Source organism: Python bivittatus, unplaced genomic scaffold, assembly GCF_059951505.1.
Source record: "Python bivittatus isolate LINGU-HERP-01145 unplaced genomic scaffold, Pbiv_v1 ctg000410_np1212, whole genome shotgun sequence".
Classification (NCBI taxonomy): domain Eukaryota; kingdom Metazoa; phylum Chordata; class Lepidosauria; order Squamata; family Pythonidae; genus Python; species Python bivittatus.
Window position 1 is genome coordinate 15704935 of NW_028277067.1, and position 17047 is coordinate 15721981.

At 43.5% G+C, this 17047-nt stretch overlaps 1 protein-coding gene across 5 annotated transcripts; it reads left to right on the plus strand.

Moving 5' to 3' along the window:
• The first annotated feature begins 2245 nt into the window (after nt 1-2245).
• ZBTB45 (zinc finger and BTB domain containing 45) lies at nt 2246-15455 on the plus strand. 5 transcript variants are annotated; one of them, XM_088143586.1, is made up of 3 exons: nt 2246-2323; nt 4431-6056; nt 7304-15455. In XM_088143586.1, the coding sequence occupies exons 2-3, from the start codon at nt 4535-4537 to the stop codon at nt 7864-7866; spliced, it is 2085 nt and encodes a 694-aa protein (XP_087999712.1). In that variant the 5' UTR covers nt 2246-2323; nt 4431-4534; the 3' UTR covers nt 7867-15455. The 5 variants fall into 5 exon arrangements, with proteins under 5 accessions (XP_087999712.1, XP_087999714.1, XP_087999710.1 ...); XM_088143588.1 differs by lacking the exon at nt 2246-2323 and adding an exon at nt 2380-2426; XM_088143584.1 differs by lacking the exon at nt 2246-2323 and adding an exon at nt 2433-2919.
• Nucleotides 15456-17047: the final 1592 nt, after the last annotated feature.

Genomic DNA, 17047 nt, shown 5'->3' on the forward strand with positions numbered 1-17047 from the left:
TTCTGATGGAGTGGTGAAGGTGTTGAACTAGGACCAGGGAGACTATCAAGTTAGTCTTATAACTCATTGGGTGAATGGCATGGTTTCCCTCTCTCTCTCAGCCCAAATTATCTGATAGGGTTGCCGCTTGGGGATAAAAAGAGAGATCCCTGTGCAAGCCACTGTGAGCCCTGGAGCAAACAGGAGTAATGAATAAATATAGTCCTGGCCTGATTTCCAAGCTATACTATCAGCACAAATAACTGTTGTAGGCATCAGTGCTTCAGTTTCAGTTTTCCCCAATTTAACATGGGAGTACACAATAATTTTGGAATTTATATTAAGTTGTGAAACGGCTTAAACTATTTAACATTTCAAATTTATATTTCATCCAATTTGGTAGCTTGAAATGTAAAAATCAAACACGTTTCCCCTTCCTTACAGCTTTTGTTTCTGGGGGAGAAGGTGGCTTTTTTCCTGCTGTTGGAGAAGGTATTTAAAAATGGTGTACTCTGATACAATCATCCATAAACACAGTAAAATCCTTCTCTCCGTATTTTTGTTACAATTTGCATAGACTAATAAGGAACAAACGAGATTGCCAATGAAGCTTATGCATTTTAATAAAAGGTGTTAGAAAAAGTACTATCACACTTCTAATTTTTTGCCACGATAGACCAACACAGCTCTCCTCCTATAATGTCTGCAAACATGGTTTTCCTTGCTACAACGGAGAAATTCTGTCAGGAGGTTCCTAGACTAAAAAAAAAAAAAATCGAGTGAGCAAAAGCGTACTTTGCATAACAAACCTCCAAGACAGCCAGCAGCAAACGAACATATGCTTTCAGACAATGTTTTGCTAACTTGGCCACTTTAAGATGTGCAGACTTGAACTCCCAGAATTCCCCCGCCAGCCTGGGAAAATAGGGTAGAATGTATCAGCTAATCTTACAATATGGCTTAAGGTGATCCCATATTGTAAAATGGGAAGGGAACGCAGCGCGAAGGGAATAACTCGCCCCTTTCGAATACTGTACTGTAAACTGCAGAGGCGGCATGGGGGCGGGGATGGGATTCGTTTATGACGAATTCGTGACGTAGTCTCTTGTTAATCGCGGAGATCCGGGGCGGAAACGGAGCGCGCCTTCAAACAAACCTGGAATGCCATCTAGCATTCACGTGACCCTGAAAAAGCTAACCAGGATCAGGTGTGTTTATTCCTTGAATGGGAATCCACTAGAAAAATGTCAGAGCTGGAGAATGGATTAGGAATACGACAAAATATCCCGGGAGAACCTTCTTTCGTACAATTGTTAAGAAACTGCATGGACATTCCCTTAAAGCAGTGTTGCCCAAACTTGGCCACTTTAAGATGAGTGGACTTCAACTCCCAGAATTCCCCAGCCAGCATGGCTGGCTGGGGAATTCTGGGAGTTGAAGTCCACTCTGGGGAATTCTGGGAGTTGAAGTCCACTCATCTTAAAGTGGCCAAGTTTGGACAACACTGCCTTAAAGCTATTAGAAGAACCGGCCTCAGGAGCGCCTTTAGCTAAATACTGAACAGGGCAGCATTCTCTGCCCTACGATCAAGGTTGGGAAATAGGTATTTTAACATATCACAAAACAAACATGTCCCAAAACCCCTAGTTATTTTTTTTTTCCTTCCAGCTGTTTGGAGTTTGCCCAAGAAATTCCACAAACTCGGAGAAAGAGAGAGAAACAAACCCGTCTAGCGAGTTGGTCTATTTTCACCCTTCCACAACGTTATGTCCATCAGAGGTGTTAGTTTACAGTTCCTGCCGCTGCCCACTAGCATGGGCGAGTTCATCATGGGAACTGTAGTCCGACACATTTGGAGGGCACCAGGTTCCGGAAGGCTGGTATGGGGCAGCCCTGCTCAAACCAAAGGTTCGATGAACGGGCTGACAATGCCCTCCGACAAGTACTGTTGCTGCAAACTGTGATGGCATATGAAGGTTTCCGACGAAGGAAAATGCTCCCTGCCTTTCTGCGCATTCTTCCCCTCCTTGCTAACACGGAAGCAGAATCCGCGCCATTTCAGCCCACCCTAAAACCGCGCCAGCCTTATCTTCCCTTCCAGGACTACCTCGGATTCCAACCAGTGTGCTGACGGATGCTGGGAACTGTAGTCAACGCTGGACTACACGGCTGGAGGCTGTTAGATTGGGGAGGCTACTCTAACCTTTTTGTCTCTATGGGTAAGCGGCCCGCCAACACTCGGCACAGTGCGGAAGTGCCAGGAGGGCGGCGACGTACAGTACGCGGAAGGAGGTCACAGCAGAGAGGCTGGCGGAGTGGACGGTCCGCGCTGCAGACCGAGGAGGTAGGTGTGCAGGGCTCCACCCCCAGCTCGGGCATAAGCCCCGCCCACACGGCCCTCGCCCCTCCCCTTTGTTCCCAAAGCCCCATGCCGGTTCCGTTCCCAGGTACTGAGGGATCGGGAGCCCGGGCGGTTGGTTTGCCTTGGCGTAGGCGCGGTAGGGCTGCAGAGCGCCGCCGAGTGTTGTGGTTGGAGCCCCGGGGTGGACGTGGCGGCAGGGCGCAGCCCCGGAACTCGTGCAGTCATGAGAAGGAAGCACATAGCTCCGAGCCTACGTAGAGTGTATTTCACTAACCGAACTTGAAATCCAGTCCTTCCTCCCGTTATCGTGAAATACTCGCTAAGGAGCTGCTCCGAGATTCCGTACCATTTTGCGGCAGTGAGAATGATTCTTTGCTAGAGCAGGGTGGCAGGGCCCGAATGCAGCTTCCAGAAACTTTCTGGGCGTAAAAAAGGAAGTCAGGACTTTCGAATTAGACCCAGCATTTCGCATGCATTCCCTGCTGGCCTTCCTTTAATCCCTAGTTCTGTCACGGTCGAGTGGCAGCCCACGCGTAGAGCCTGGTTGGGTGTCTCTTCTCTTCTGCAGACAAGATTAGGTAGAGTATCAATTTCTTTTTGAATAGGGAGCGAAGTATTCCTCATTTTGCTGCAGTTGCCAACACAAGATTTTCTGCATTTTACACTAAGACTGCTCCGCTCTTTTCAGGGCTTGAAATCGCCTCATAATATCCTCTCTAATTAGCTTAATGGTTTTGCCTCTTGGTAAGTTGTCAGTTAACTCTGGCACATTTAATTTGGTGAAAGAATTCTATCTGTAATTGTCCTGTTGCTTGCATTTTTAAACAAACAGTGATTGTATACTTGCAGTTTTGCCTGGGTGCCCTCCATATGCATTGGGAATACAATACCTAGACTTTCTTATAGTTGCATTGCCTTAACACAGCTAGGGATAGCAAGCTGGAGAAGGCAGGTTTGTATTCTTTATTTACTACAACTATTTTGCAATGTTTGCCCCACTTTTCATCCATATTTATATGAATGTTTGTTGATTTCTTAGATTTTTATTGCTACGTGGCTTTTGGGTGGGGTAAGGATTGTACAATACTTATGACTTTTACATATGCTAATGTGTTTATTAGACTTGCACCCTCAAAGGAGCAGCATGTCTTCAAAAAGAAAACTTATACAATATTTTAATATTCCAGGTTATGGCAAGATCTGATGTCTTTCTTTCCTCTCTGCAAAGCCTCATTAGTGAGAGGGCAGCCTGGCAAATCCCCATCAAAGCGAAACTAGAATTGGAATAAAGGAAATTGCCATAAGACAGATTGGAATTTTTGTTCATGACTGGCAGGACAACTTTCCCATTATCTCCTACCTGGTCTCTTTTATTTGGAGATGCTGAAGTTGGAAGTGGGACTTTCTCCATGCATTGCAAAGCATGTGCTCATGCACTGAGTCATGGATCCCCCCCAAATGAAAATGTAGGGGTTACTCCAGCAGAATCTCAGTGAGGGGGATGCGTGACCAAACTAGCCACTGAGGTATTTCTCTCTGTTAATATTAATAAAGTCTCCTTCAAGTCAAATAACTACTGATGGCTTCATGCACATGTTGATGTAGTTGCCTTAGCAGGAGTACAGAAATGGCTTGCTATTGCCTTTTTCTGGAATGTTATTTTGACTTCTCCATCCAGTCTCTGGTCCTGGGATTCTCTGCTATCCAAGTACTAATCAGATCCACCCTTGCTGAGCTTTTCCAAATTACACAAGGCCAGTCAGGCATTAAGTTACTATTGAACTGTGCCCAGTGTTACACAACATGATCCTGCTGCACTGGCAGTAACTGGTCTTTAAGGCCTGCGTGTAAAACTGTATTGTACCAAGAAATTATATCAGAGATGGAAAATCCATGACCCTTGGATGTTGCTGAAATAAAGCTTTCAGCTGTCCTTTCCACTGGCCATGCTGGCTGAGGCTGCTGGAAGCTATTGTTCAATTATATCCGAAGCACTACCAGTTTCCTACCCTTGATTTATGCTCAACAATCTAATGTTCGCTTCTGAGGCATCTTTGCTCATTTCTTTCCCTCCGATGTTGTGTTGCAGGATTTCTACTAGAGCTTCTCTTGCCTGATATCCTTATTTGTGATGCAGACTATATTTTGAAGGCTCTAGGACCGTAAAGGTCCCAGCGTGGGACACAAGACAGGATGGCCGAAGCTGTCCATTATATCCATTTGCAGAACTTCAGCAAATCCCTTCTGGAGACGTTGAACGGGCAACGCCTAGGTGGACATTTCTGTGATGTGACGGTGCACATCCAGGAGGCCACCCTGCGGGCTCATCGGTGTGTGCTGGCTGCTGGCAGCCCCTTTTTCCACGATAAGCTGCTGTTGGGCTACTCGGAGATTGAGGTGCCCCCTGTGGTCCCCAGCCAGGTGGTGCGCCAGCTGGTGGAGTTTATGTATAGTGGATCTCTGGTCGTAGCCCAGTCTGAAGCTCTGCAGATCCTCACCGCTGCCTCCATCTTGCAAATCAAGACTGTCATTGACGAATGCACCCAGATCATCTCTCAGAGTCGCAGCCCCAAACCCCCCACTGCCCCTCCAGCAGTACCCCTCTCCCTTCCCAGAGTTCTGCCCACCAAGCCCCAAGAGCAACAATCCAAAGAGGTCATTGGTAGCCTTTCACGGCCAGGCGACCTCGAGGCTGCCCACCTTGAACCTCCAAAGCTGCTCTGCCCCTCGGAGGTGCGTTATAAGCTGCGAGACCTGCTGTCCTCCCAGCACAGAGAAGCTCGGACAGCTACCTGCGAGGAGACCATAAGTGATGGAGACACAGGAGGGTCCTACCTGCACTCTACTGAGTCCACCCCCAGCTGCCACAGCCGCAAGCAGCGCCAGCCAGTTAGGCTTCAGTTGTCTGAGACGATGCCAGTCATCATCAAAGATGAAGAGGAGGGCAGTGGAGAAGGCCCAGAGGGGTCAGAGGCAGAAAGAGAGGCCAAACTGGGCTGCTTTGCTGAGTGCAGTGGGAGTGGCCCCTTTGCCTCTGGCTTCAGTGACCAGGCAAAGGATTCTGGGGGTAGCAATGGGGCTGACAGAAAGGAGGGCCTCCACTTGGATTATGTCACCGCAGAAGGTCAGGATTTCTTTGGAAACCAGGATGTCTTTTCAGAGTCCTTCATCCCATCCTGGCAGGGAGAAGAAAGTGGAGAAGAGGCTACGGTTTCCACCTCGCGAGACAGAGAGAAATTCCATCCTGATTGCAACGTGGAGGCTTCCAATCTGAGGAGCTTAACAGGAGAATTCAAGCAAGACTTAAGTGGCGGCTCTTCTGGGTTCCCGCCCCGGAGCAGCAGTGGTGGGGCTGAGGGCTTAACCTTTGTCTCCTCACTAGGCATCCAGCGGGAGCTCAAGGCAGAAGTCAGCAATACCAGCACGGTCACCAGCAACACCAGCATCTTCCAGTTCCATCTGCCCCAGCCTGGTGGCGTAGCCCAGACCTTCTACAGCATTCAGCAGCAGCAGCAGCAGCAGCAGGACACAGGTGCCAGCAACATGGTGCAGCTCAGCCCCAGCACAATGGTCACTGGTACCCTTCATGGTGGGGAACAGCAGAACCAACAACCTGGAACCTCCCGCTGCTTGGAGCCTTCCTATCAATGCAGCCACTGCCAGAAAACTTTCAGCTCTCGGAAGAACTACACCAAGCATATGTTCATCCATTCAGGTAATGGGGCTGTTGAGGCTAATAGTCCTGGGAAGTGGGTTGTCAGTGCTGGGGAAGAGTAAGGCTAGGCCTCCAAATATGTCACTGTTAACAGTTGAACAACATCACTTTTTCCCACTGTTTTGAGAGATTGATAAATGAAGGCAGGCCCAAGGGAGCTGACACTAGAGAGTAGCTGCAAAGAAATTTCAATTTTAGTTAAATGTAGTTATTCGGTTTAATTTTAAACTAAGCAAACTTTTGGGGACTGCTGTTGATGGGGTGTGTTTGGTTTTAGGATAAGCCACTATGACTAGTTCAAACAATCATGGTTACAACAAGCCATGCAAATGAACCTAGCCACAGGGTGCTGCAAATATACCATTACAGTCATTAGGACGTAGCTGCTTTGAGTTGCAGACAGGTCACACCTCCATATTCTCTGAAGAATCTTTTTGCCTTTAATCCAGATAATTATATAGTCCTAATAATTAGAGTGCCCATTTGGTCTAATGGTTAAGGCACTGAGTTAGGAGCGAGGAAACCTGCCTTAGGCATGAAGCCAGCTGGATGATTTTGGATAGTCAGTCTCTCCCAGCCTTTGGAAGGAGGCAAGGGCAAACCACTTCTGAAATCTTGCCAAGAAAACTGCAGGGGGTAGTCCAGGTAATAGCCAAGTGTCAAGAGCAGTGTTTCTCAACCTTGGAAACTTTAAGATGTGTGGACTTCAACTCCCAGAATTCCCTGCCAGCCATGCTGGCTGGGGAATTCTGGGAGTTGAAGTCCACACATCTTAAAGTCCCCAAGTTTGAGAAACACTGGTCAAAATAGACTTGAGGGCAATATACAGTATATGTGATGATAAGTATCTTAGAGATATCTACTGTGCCTACCTTTGTATTATATTCAAAGAAAGGAATTCTCTGCATTGTGAAGCAGGCAAGGCATCTTTTTATAGCCGTGGGGAAAACCTTTGTTTTTCTTTGCCCCCAAGGGGTGCAGAGGTAGTGCAGTGATTTCAGTGAAGTTCCTGGGATGAACACATTTGTCTTTTTGTGTTTCTTTTGGAGTGGGATTAAGATGAAAAATAGATGCGATAAACCTAATGAAGGCTTAACAGGCCTCCCCCCACTATTGGGGGATGCTTTGGGATTGTAAAAGGGGGGGAGCTGCCTGTGGATTTCTCCCCCCACTGCAGAGCAACGTTTTTGTTCAGAGTCGAGAATTCAGCCCTCTCAAGTGGTCTGCTGTGTTATTCCCCTTTCCAGGTGAGAAGCCCCATCAGTGCAGCATTTGCTGGCGCTCCTTCTCACTACGGGACTATCTGCTCAAGCACATGGTGACCCACACCGGCGTGCGCGCCTTCCAGTGCTCCATCTGCTGTAAGCGCTTCACCCAGAAGAGCTCCCTCAACGTGCACATGCGCACCCACCGCCCTGAACGCTTCCAGTGCTGCATCTGCAACAAGTATTTCTCTCACCGCACTCTGCTTGAGCGCCACATGACCACCCACACTGCCTGGAAGGGTGGGCCGTCTGATGCCCCTGGGGCCCTCGTAACCTCGTCCTCCCCGGCTGACTGGAAGGAGAAATCAAATGTTGCCACTACTGCTGCTCCTGCTGCAGAGGCGAGCATTGGTCCTGCTCCTGTGGCCTGGAAAGCAGGGGAGCCATCTGCTGAGAGCACCATCAGTGGTTGGAAGACAGGAGATCCAAGCCCCGCAGAAAGCCGTCTGGCAGCCTGGAAGGGAGAAGCTGCCGGGGAAAACTCAGTTACAGCCTGGAAAGGGGATCCTACTTCGGACACATCCATGCAGCCTCATACAGTCTAGAACATCTGGGCCTTTTTTTGGTGCTTGATCCATCCCTTATGGCTTATGGAGATAGGGTGGCATTAAGGCTTACCTTGAATCATTTAATCTGGAAAAATATCTGCTGTAGTATCTTGCAAACTGGAAAGTTGCTTACCAAAAGGCAAAATCTTTGGGGCTACCGCTGTAGATTCTACAAGGGGGAATAAAAAGCGCCACTGTGGGCAGACCATGCAGTCTGCGGTCAGAGGACACAAATGGAGATTGTGTCCTCTGCCTGCAGTGGCACAACACATGCTTTGCATGCTGGGAGTCATAAATTGGATCCCTGGCTTTATCACTTAAAAATGATAAGGCAGCAGGACTGGGAATGCCCTTTGACTGGAATCCAAAACTGCATTTGCCAGGAAGAATGGATCGTATTAATTTTGTTGGGCCAATAGGGTGACCTAGACTACGGCAATGTAATAGCCCAATGTTGGGAAATGGTTGCTAAAACTTTGCATACAAGGCAATAAGTCACTTGAGTACCAAGTGCTGGAGCGGGATGTAATCTCCCAGAAACATCTGGCTACACATGGGATGCTAGATGAACCCTTGGCCTGTTCCAACAGGGCACCTCATACATTAAGTATTTGTCATACTTAATGACAAATAAGAAGCACAATATTCTCTGTTGCTTTGTATATATATTAAAGTGGGGAACACACTTGGATATGTTTGCAGCTAATGGTATTACTGGCTTGTATTTTCAAGCCAGCTTGGTTTTCTTCTGTTAAAAAAGCTGTCAACACCTTTCCATTCTTTTTCTGTCGAGGAATAAAACAGTGTGCGAATCTCTCTGAATTTCAGAGCAGTAGGACTTTGATGAAATTATTGCAGAGGGACTCTAAAATAGTGGTTGGTTGAGCCCACATACTGCATGTAAAAGGTTCAGTTTTTATATTTCCGGGTAATGGAATATCAAAGAGCAGAGTTTGGGAAAGTCTGCACCTGAGATCCTGGAAGGCAGTGATAATATATTGTGTTTGGACTATATCAGTGATAGAAGTTCTCTGACCATTTATGTGTTAAACTGCAGATCTCAACATTCCACATCATGAGCCGTGCTGGCTCGTGTTGCTGGGAATGCAGTGACATTGGGAGGACCACAAATATTTTACATGTTAATCAACATTAAGTAATGTCTTGTGTTTGCATATCTGTGGAATCAAACCTCATTCACTTGACAGGAGAGTTGGAGAGCTTCTTTCTAAGGAATCAGTCCTGCTGTACAGCTGGAAAAATGTAACTTGTTTGTCCAAGTAAATAGTGGTTGGTTCTGCCAGTCATATCACCATCTGCTTGCCGCTCTTTGGTTCATCACAGGGAGAGATTGGTGGTGGTTTTTTTAATTTCAGGTTCAGTGCTAGTTATAGAAAAAATAGATTGAGGGGGGAGAGAAGGATGTGCCCTTCGTCTCATTGCCTGCACTCAACAAATGGAGGCATGATTTGATTATGTACAAGCAATTATAATTGTAAAATAAACATACTGAGTATCTCCTCCATTACCAGAACATTTGTATGTCAGGCAGTGTATCAGTAAGAAAATGTTAGTGGAACATGAAGTAATATTTTACAGACCAGCTTTCCCCTACATTGCAACTCAGGATTCTTCAACCACTAGCCAAATTAATTTAAAATGGCCTGGTTCATACATCCTACTAACCATGGTTTGCTATAACCCTAATTTGTTGATCAAGCAGTCTTGTGGAGAAGCAAAATAATCATAGTTTGTTTGACCAGTTTCTTTTTTTTAATAAGAACTTTATTATGTTTCAAAGTACAGTTAAAATGCAAAACAAAGAGTACAGCAAAAATAGAAAATAGAACTAAAAGAAAAAAGACAAAAACTATAATAGTGAAAATAGATAGAAAATTGAAACAGTTTGAAAAAATTGAAATCAATACAAATTGAAAAAAAATAATAATCTCTTACCACTAATTAATGCAAGTTCACATTATTTCTATCAACACAAGCCATCTAATCATTAAAACCCACAATTAAAGCCTCATTTTTTTCCCGCACAAGCACATAATCTAAAAGAGGTTGCCATAAGGAGACAAATTTAGAAACAGTGTTATCTCTTATTAAAGCTGTTAACTTCGCCATTTGAGCCAAATCCATTAATTTAATGATCCATTCTTCCACTGTAGGTATTTGTGGATGTTTCCATCTTCGTGCATATAATAATCTTGCAGCTGTGATCATATACAAAAACAGAATTCCATGTTTCTCCAATTCTTTCTCCAGCAAACCCAATAAGAACAGTTCTGGGGGTTTTTTTGGATATTCACTTTAAGAATCTTTTGAATAATAATACATATCTGATCCCAAAATTTTTTAGCCTTTTCACAGGTCCACCAAAGATGATAAAAGATTCCTTCACCCTGCAAGCATTTCCAACAAACATTTGTTACACTAGTATACATTTTTGATAACTTATCAGGAGTTAGATACCAACGATGCATCATTTTATAAAAGTTTTCTTTTAAATTATAATTCAGCGTAAATTTCAAACCTTTAATCCACATATTTTCCCACTGTTCCAACGTAATATTGTATCCAAAGTTTTTAGCCCATTTAATCATACATTCCTTGACTTGCTCATCTTCTAGATTTATCTGTAACATCTCATACATCTTAGCAATAACATGTTAATCATTTGTACAAAGTTGAATTTCAAAATAAGTTGTTTCATTAGCAAATCTGTAGTTCTTTTTGTCCAACTTGAAATGTTCAATTGCATATGAGTAAACCAATGACATGTAAAGCCTTCTAACTCTCACTGTTCTCTTGTTTTAAAATTTGGTTCACCCTCCTTAAAATTTAACAAATCTTTGTATTTTAACCACTTCATTTCTCCCACCTTTTCTCTTCTAGCAAATGCTTCCTGAGGTGATAACCATAGAGGTACATTAGAAGACAATCTTACCTTGTATTTATTCCAGATCCGCAGTATAGCATTCCTGATATAGTGGTTTTTAAAATCCTTATTAACCTCAACTTTATCATATCACAAATAGGCATGGCACCTGAGTTCAAGGCCTTCAAGTTGTAATAATTTTTTATTTTCCAAAGTTATCCAATCCTTTATCCAAAGCAAACAGCAGGCATCAAAATACAATTTTAAATTAGGCAGACCCAGACCTCGTTCCTTGGCATCTTGTAACAATTTATATTTAATTCTTGGGTTTTTGCCTTGCCAAATAAACTTCAAAATATCTCTCTGCCACTGTTTAAACAGTATATCTGTAGACAAAATTGGTATAGTCTGAAAAAGAAACAACATCCTAGGCAAAACATTCATTTTAATCACCGAAATTCTCCCAATGAGAGAGAATTGTAATTTTTCCCATCTTACCAAATCTTTTTTGACCTCATTCCAAATTTTGCCATAGTTATTCTGAAACAACATACTATTTTTAGTTGACAAAATCACCCCCAGATATCTCACCTTTTTTTCAATCCTGAAGCCTGTCTTACCCATCAACAAATCTTGATCAGGCAGGGTCATATTTTTAATTAACATTTTTGTTTTTTGTTTATTTACTTTAAGACCTGCCAATGACCGAAATTCCTTCAGTTTCTTCATCAGATGCTCAACAGATTCCAAAGGTCCTGTTATCAAAACTAAATCACTGGCAAAAGCCCTCAATTTAAAAACATCTTGTTTGATCTTTAAGCCCTTTATTTGTTCATCTCTTCTAATATCTCTGTTAAAAACTTCCAATACCAAAATAAAGAGCAACGGTGACAAAGGGCATCCTTGTCTTGTTCCTTTTTGTATATGACATGGTTCAGTTAGCTCTTCATTCACAATAATGCTAGCCGCCTGAGGTGTATAAATTGACTTAATTTCCGGTATAAAATGTTCTCCAAAGTTCATACTCTCCAAAACTTTGAACATAAACATCCAATTCAAATTAGCAGAGGCTTTCTCTGCATCCAAAAAAAATAAGAGCCGTCTAACATTCATTATGATATTGTAGATATTCTATAATGTCCAACAAAACTCTTACATTATCTTTTAATTACTTTGTTTGACCAGTTTCTGATTTATTTACATATAGATGTTTGGGCTTTGCAATTCTGGTTTGGCTTGGGCAGGGCCCAAAGACAAGCTCAGGAAAGTACAAACAAGCTACATGATTTCAGTTCATGTATCACACTGAGCTGTGGTTGCAATCAGCAAAGTAGAGATAAAACAGAGGTTTTACCACCATCAAATACCTCTGATCCATTTCAAATATTGGGTGATAGCAATTCCAGCCCATGCTTGCTTATGGATCCTGCTGGCTTGTTACAATAGTGATGACCAGTGACTCAGGTGGCTTTAAAGGGCAGTTGAATGAACGCATAGAGTATCTGTCAGCAGCCACCAAGGAAACTCCATCTGCAGGGAGAAAGTGCCTACCAGTTCCATACACTGGGGAGCAAGAGACAATGGGCATCAGAATTCATGCTTTCTTTGTGAGCCCTGAGGATGATTGAGCTACACCTGTAGAAGCAGCATTTCGAACTAAGATTGGCTAACCCTTGATCTATTCCATGAGTAGGCAAACTTTTGATGTCTAGAGAATGCAGACTTCATTTTCAGAGGATTTGAAGTCTGCAGAGGGCAGAGTGGGGAGGCACACACTGCTGTATAAGCAGGTTGAGATTTTGCTTTTTTTCAATATTTGCAGCGGGGTGCTTTTGGTTTGATTTTAAAATGTGGAGGCTCAATACTTCATTTTTTGTAGATTTTCCACATCAAAGTGGCAGGAAATTGCTCTGTAGATTTTAAACAGCCATAGTTCAGAGGTCATTGAAAAATGTGGGGGTTGCATGCAATTCTGGGATGATGAACTGCTCATCCCTTTTGTTACTTGCAATTACTTCAAAGGTTATTAACCTGTATTCCTTTGTGAACTGATATATGCCTGTTCACATGCTTGCATGGCATCCTTAGTTTTAGACACTATCCTAGAAGTTGTATTTTCATGTCTGTTACAATAATCTAAAGCCAGAGAGCAGTGTATATTCAAGTCTGCTGTCATAATCTATAGTGTTTTTCAACCTTGGCCACTTTAAGATGAATGGACTTCAACTCCCAGGATTCCACAGCCAGCCTTTTCTGGCTGAGGAATTCTGGGAGTTGAAGTCCAGTTGCCAAGGTTGAGAAACACTGATCTAAAAGCAGCAAGAGTGATCTGCAGAATATGTTGCAGATTTCTCTCTCTCTCTTTCTCTTTTTTTCCTGGAAAAACTAACTGGAGGAGCATACTACTGCTATAGCCTGGATTGATCTCTTTCAATAGAGCAGCTTCTTCATCTTGTGCAGAATCATCACTGGCTGAAGATTGTGGAAACTGAAGTTTAACGCATCTGGCAGGCAGCAAGTTGGAGCTATCTGTCTAATGAGCTGGTGTGAGTTTTAGTCTATTCACTCCTGCGAACATTGCAGCAGTATTGTCTCTCTCTACTTGAAGGTGTCAATAGAAAGTTGTCAACAGCATAACTTAAGAGAGGTGCCTGGCATTTCCCTCCATTTACAGTAGGAGGCATTTTTTGGAGTTTTCTCTTCTGCCAGTGCAATTCCTTAAAAGTGGATTCCAGTGGAGTAAAAAGAGAGCATGATATAAAATACACACAAAAGCAAAATTTGCTTTCACGCTTGCGTGCATGTTCTTCCATAAACCATGGAGAGTGACGGGATCCACGAGACGAGAGAAGCTGCATGGGCGTAATCCTATCCAAGGCCTACACCACCACCTTATTCCAGGCAATGATCAAGGCCTCCATCAGACCATGAAGGAAACCATCAGGAACAACCCCCAGCTCCTGTGGAGGTGCCTGGGGATGCCGTCCAGCCATGTTATCTGGGAGGAGTTTGAACCTGTTGGACCTGAGGAAGTGGACAGGGCCCTAATGACTGTGAGTGCAGCCACCTGCTTATTAGACCCATGTCCCTCCTGGCTGGTGAAGGCTTCCCAGGAGGTGACACGTGGGTGGGTTTTAGCAGTGGTAAATTATTCTTTGAGAGAAGGGGTGGTTCTTCTACCCCTTAAAGAGGTGTTGGTCTGACCCCTCCTCAAGAAGCCATCACTAGACCCAACTATACTGGATAATTTTCATCCAGAAGGTGGTCATGCAGCAGCTTCAGAGGATCCTGAATGAAACAGATTCTCTGGAACCCTTTCAGTCAGTTTTCAGGCCTGGGTAATGGACTGAAACAGCATTGGTCAAGGTTTTAGATGACCTCTGGTGGAAGCAGGATGGGGGTAGTTCAACCAACCTTGCTCTACTTGACCTCATAGCAGCCTTTGATACCATCAACTATGGTATCTTTATGGACTGGCTACGAGGGTTGCGGTTCAGTGGCACTGGATTGTGCTGGTTCTCCTTCCTTCACAGCCAGTTCCAATCAGTGTTGATCAGGAGCGAGAGTCTCGCCCTTGGTCTCTACATTGTGGGGGTGCCGCAAGGTTTGGTACTTTCTCAACTCCTGTTTAACATCTACATGAATCCATTGGGTGAGGTCATCCATAGCCATGGGGTATGGTATCAGTATGTTGATGGCACCCAGCTATATATCTCCACCTCCTGGTGAAGTAAGAGATGCTGTTGATGTCCTGTCTTGGTACCTGGAGGCTATTGGGATCTGGATGGGGAACAAAGGCTTCAGCTCAACCCTGGCAAAATTCAGTAGCTTTCAGTTTTGGGGCCACCAGGATCTGAGAGTTTACTATCTTTAGTTCTGGATGGAGTGGCATTGCCCCAGACAGACCCGGAGCACAATCTGGGTGTCCTTCTGGACTCATGACTCCTGCTCAATGAGCAGGTGGCAGTTGTGGCTAGGAGGGCCTTTGCACAACTTCAGCTTGTGTGTCAGTTGCGCCCATTCCTGAACCAGGTGGCCTTAGACTCAATCACTCATGCCTGGTCACCTCCCTCATGGATTACTGTAATGTGCTCTATAGGAGCTGCGCTTGAAGAGTATCCTGAAGCTTCAGCTGGTACAAAATGTGGTAGCACAGGCGGTTATGTGCACATCTAGAACAGTGCAAGTTACACCTCTGTTCCACAAGCTACATTGGTTACCAGTTTGCTTCCAGGTTCAGTTCAAGGTGCTGATAATGACCTATATAGGGGCCAGGTTATCTGAAGGATCGCCTGTCCCCAGTCACATTTTCCTATCCCATCAGGTCCTTCTGGAAGGGCATGTTGTGGCTCCTGTCCATGAAGGAATGTCAATTCCAGGAGGATAGCCTTTTCTGTCATGGCATCTGCCCTTTGGAACATCATTCTTTCTGAGGTCAGATTGGCCCCAACCTTGCTGGCCTTCCAGAAGGGCCTGAAAACATGGCTTTGGCATCTGGTCTGGGGATCCAGTAACGGGGATATGGAGCCTCCAAAGTGGCTGTATTCCTAGGGAAATTGAGTGCACCCTTCTGCACACTCGTTAAAAATGGTTTTTATTGTTTTTAATATTTTTAAATGATTTTTGTTGTTACGTTTTTGGCTATTTTGTTGAATTGTTTCTTGTGTTTTTAACTTTGTACGCCACTCAAAGTCATGCATGTAAGATGAGTGGCTATATAAATTTACCAAATAAACAAACAAACAAACAAATAAATAAATAAGTTTAATGCCATGTTTAATTGGTAACTAGGCTGCGAGAATTCAGAAATAATAAAGAAAAAGTGCTTTGGACTGTGCAGGAATATGAATATAATGTCTGTCTGCAGCTCTTTAAAGCATCCACTTCATTTCCTGCATTGTATACTTGCCTGCTGCGGCTGCTTTAAAGAATTGCTACACATGCCTGCAAACTCCAAGATAATCACTTTGGAATCTAATTCAAAACCCTGCACAACCTATTTATACTTCACGAACTATGATTTTTCCCTTAAACTGACTATACCTTTTATCCTGCTCAGTTATATTTATTGCAGTGTGACTGACTAATCTCCCCCATATTTTGAAATTCCCTGGAAATACTGTTGTACATATTTTTTTTAGATTTTTTGATCCCGCCTTTATTATTTTTCATAAATAACTCAAGGCGGTGAACATACCTCATACTCCTTCCTCCTCCTATTTTCCCCACAACCACCACCCTGTGAGGTGAGTAGAGCTGAGACAGAGGGACTGGCCCAAAGCCACCCAGCCAGCCTTCAGGCCTAAGGTGGGACTAGAACTCACCAGCTCCTGGTTACGACCCTGGTGCCTTCACCACTAGATCAGACTGGCTCTCCAAATTAGAATCACTGTCTGCTAGGTAATTGCACCTAACTGAGCTTGATCTCAAAAAACTGAGTTAGGCAGCACCTGGTTAGTATTTGGATGGGGTACCAATAAGAAAGCCAAGGACTTTAGGCTAGACTGGGAAATTTAAAAAAAAGTCCTGGAACAATAACTATAATTATAATTTTGTCAAAAAAAAATGTGATTGTGTCCATGTAGATATCAGGCATTGAATGTGACTTGAAGGAGAGTTTGAGTTGTTGGTAACTCTATGTTCCAAGGGCAGATTTTGGCCACTGTAAAGGAATTTAGAAATTACTTTGGAGAAGATATGAAAGAACCCTTAAGGGAGAGTTACAGAGAATATGGCGACAAGGAGAACAAAACCATTTTGCATGTATTACTACATTGTAAACTCTACAGGGATATCAGGTCTGCTTATATTCAGCCCCCAATATGTAAATTTCCAGGGAGATCAGACAATTTTTATGTGAACCATCTTCTAGAAGACTTGAAACCATTTATCACCTGTGCAGTAGCCAAATTTTGTATTGCCGCAATGAAAATAAGGCATAACTGGTTACGGAAATAATCACTTCTGTTTTATTTATCACTTTCGATTTTACACTTACTAGCTATCTTGTTTTAGGTGACATATATTTTACTTCATAGTCTGTAAGATTTTAGATTTCCACTTGCACAAATAAATAATGCAACATTATAGGAGTGAATATCACATTTTTATGTGTGATTTTATCTTTGTTATGCTAATATTTTATCTCATCTATTCGATTTTTCTTTGGTGTTGTATTTTTTTTCACATTTTTGTTGGTCATTGCCCAAACAAACAAATAACTACTACTATTATTATTATTATACAACCCAGAGGTTGAAGCAAGTGTGAGAAAGAAACTTAAAAATAACCTTG

What these genes read in the sequence shown, in the direction of transcription:
- ZBTB45 (XM_088143586.1), top strand. Translation starts at nt 4,535, where the DNA reads ATGGCCGAAGCTGTCCATTATATCCATTTGCAGAACTTCAGCAAATCC. An exon ending in GCATATGTTCATCCATTCAG is followed by an intron (nt 6,057 to 7,303) that starts GTAATGGGGCTG and finishes TCCCCTTTCCAG; the next exon opens with GTGAGAAGCCCCATCAGTGC.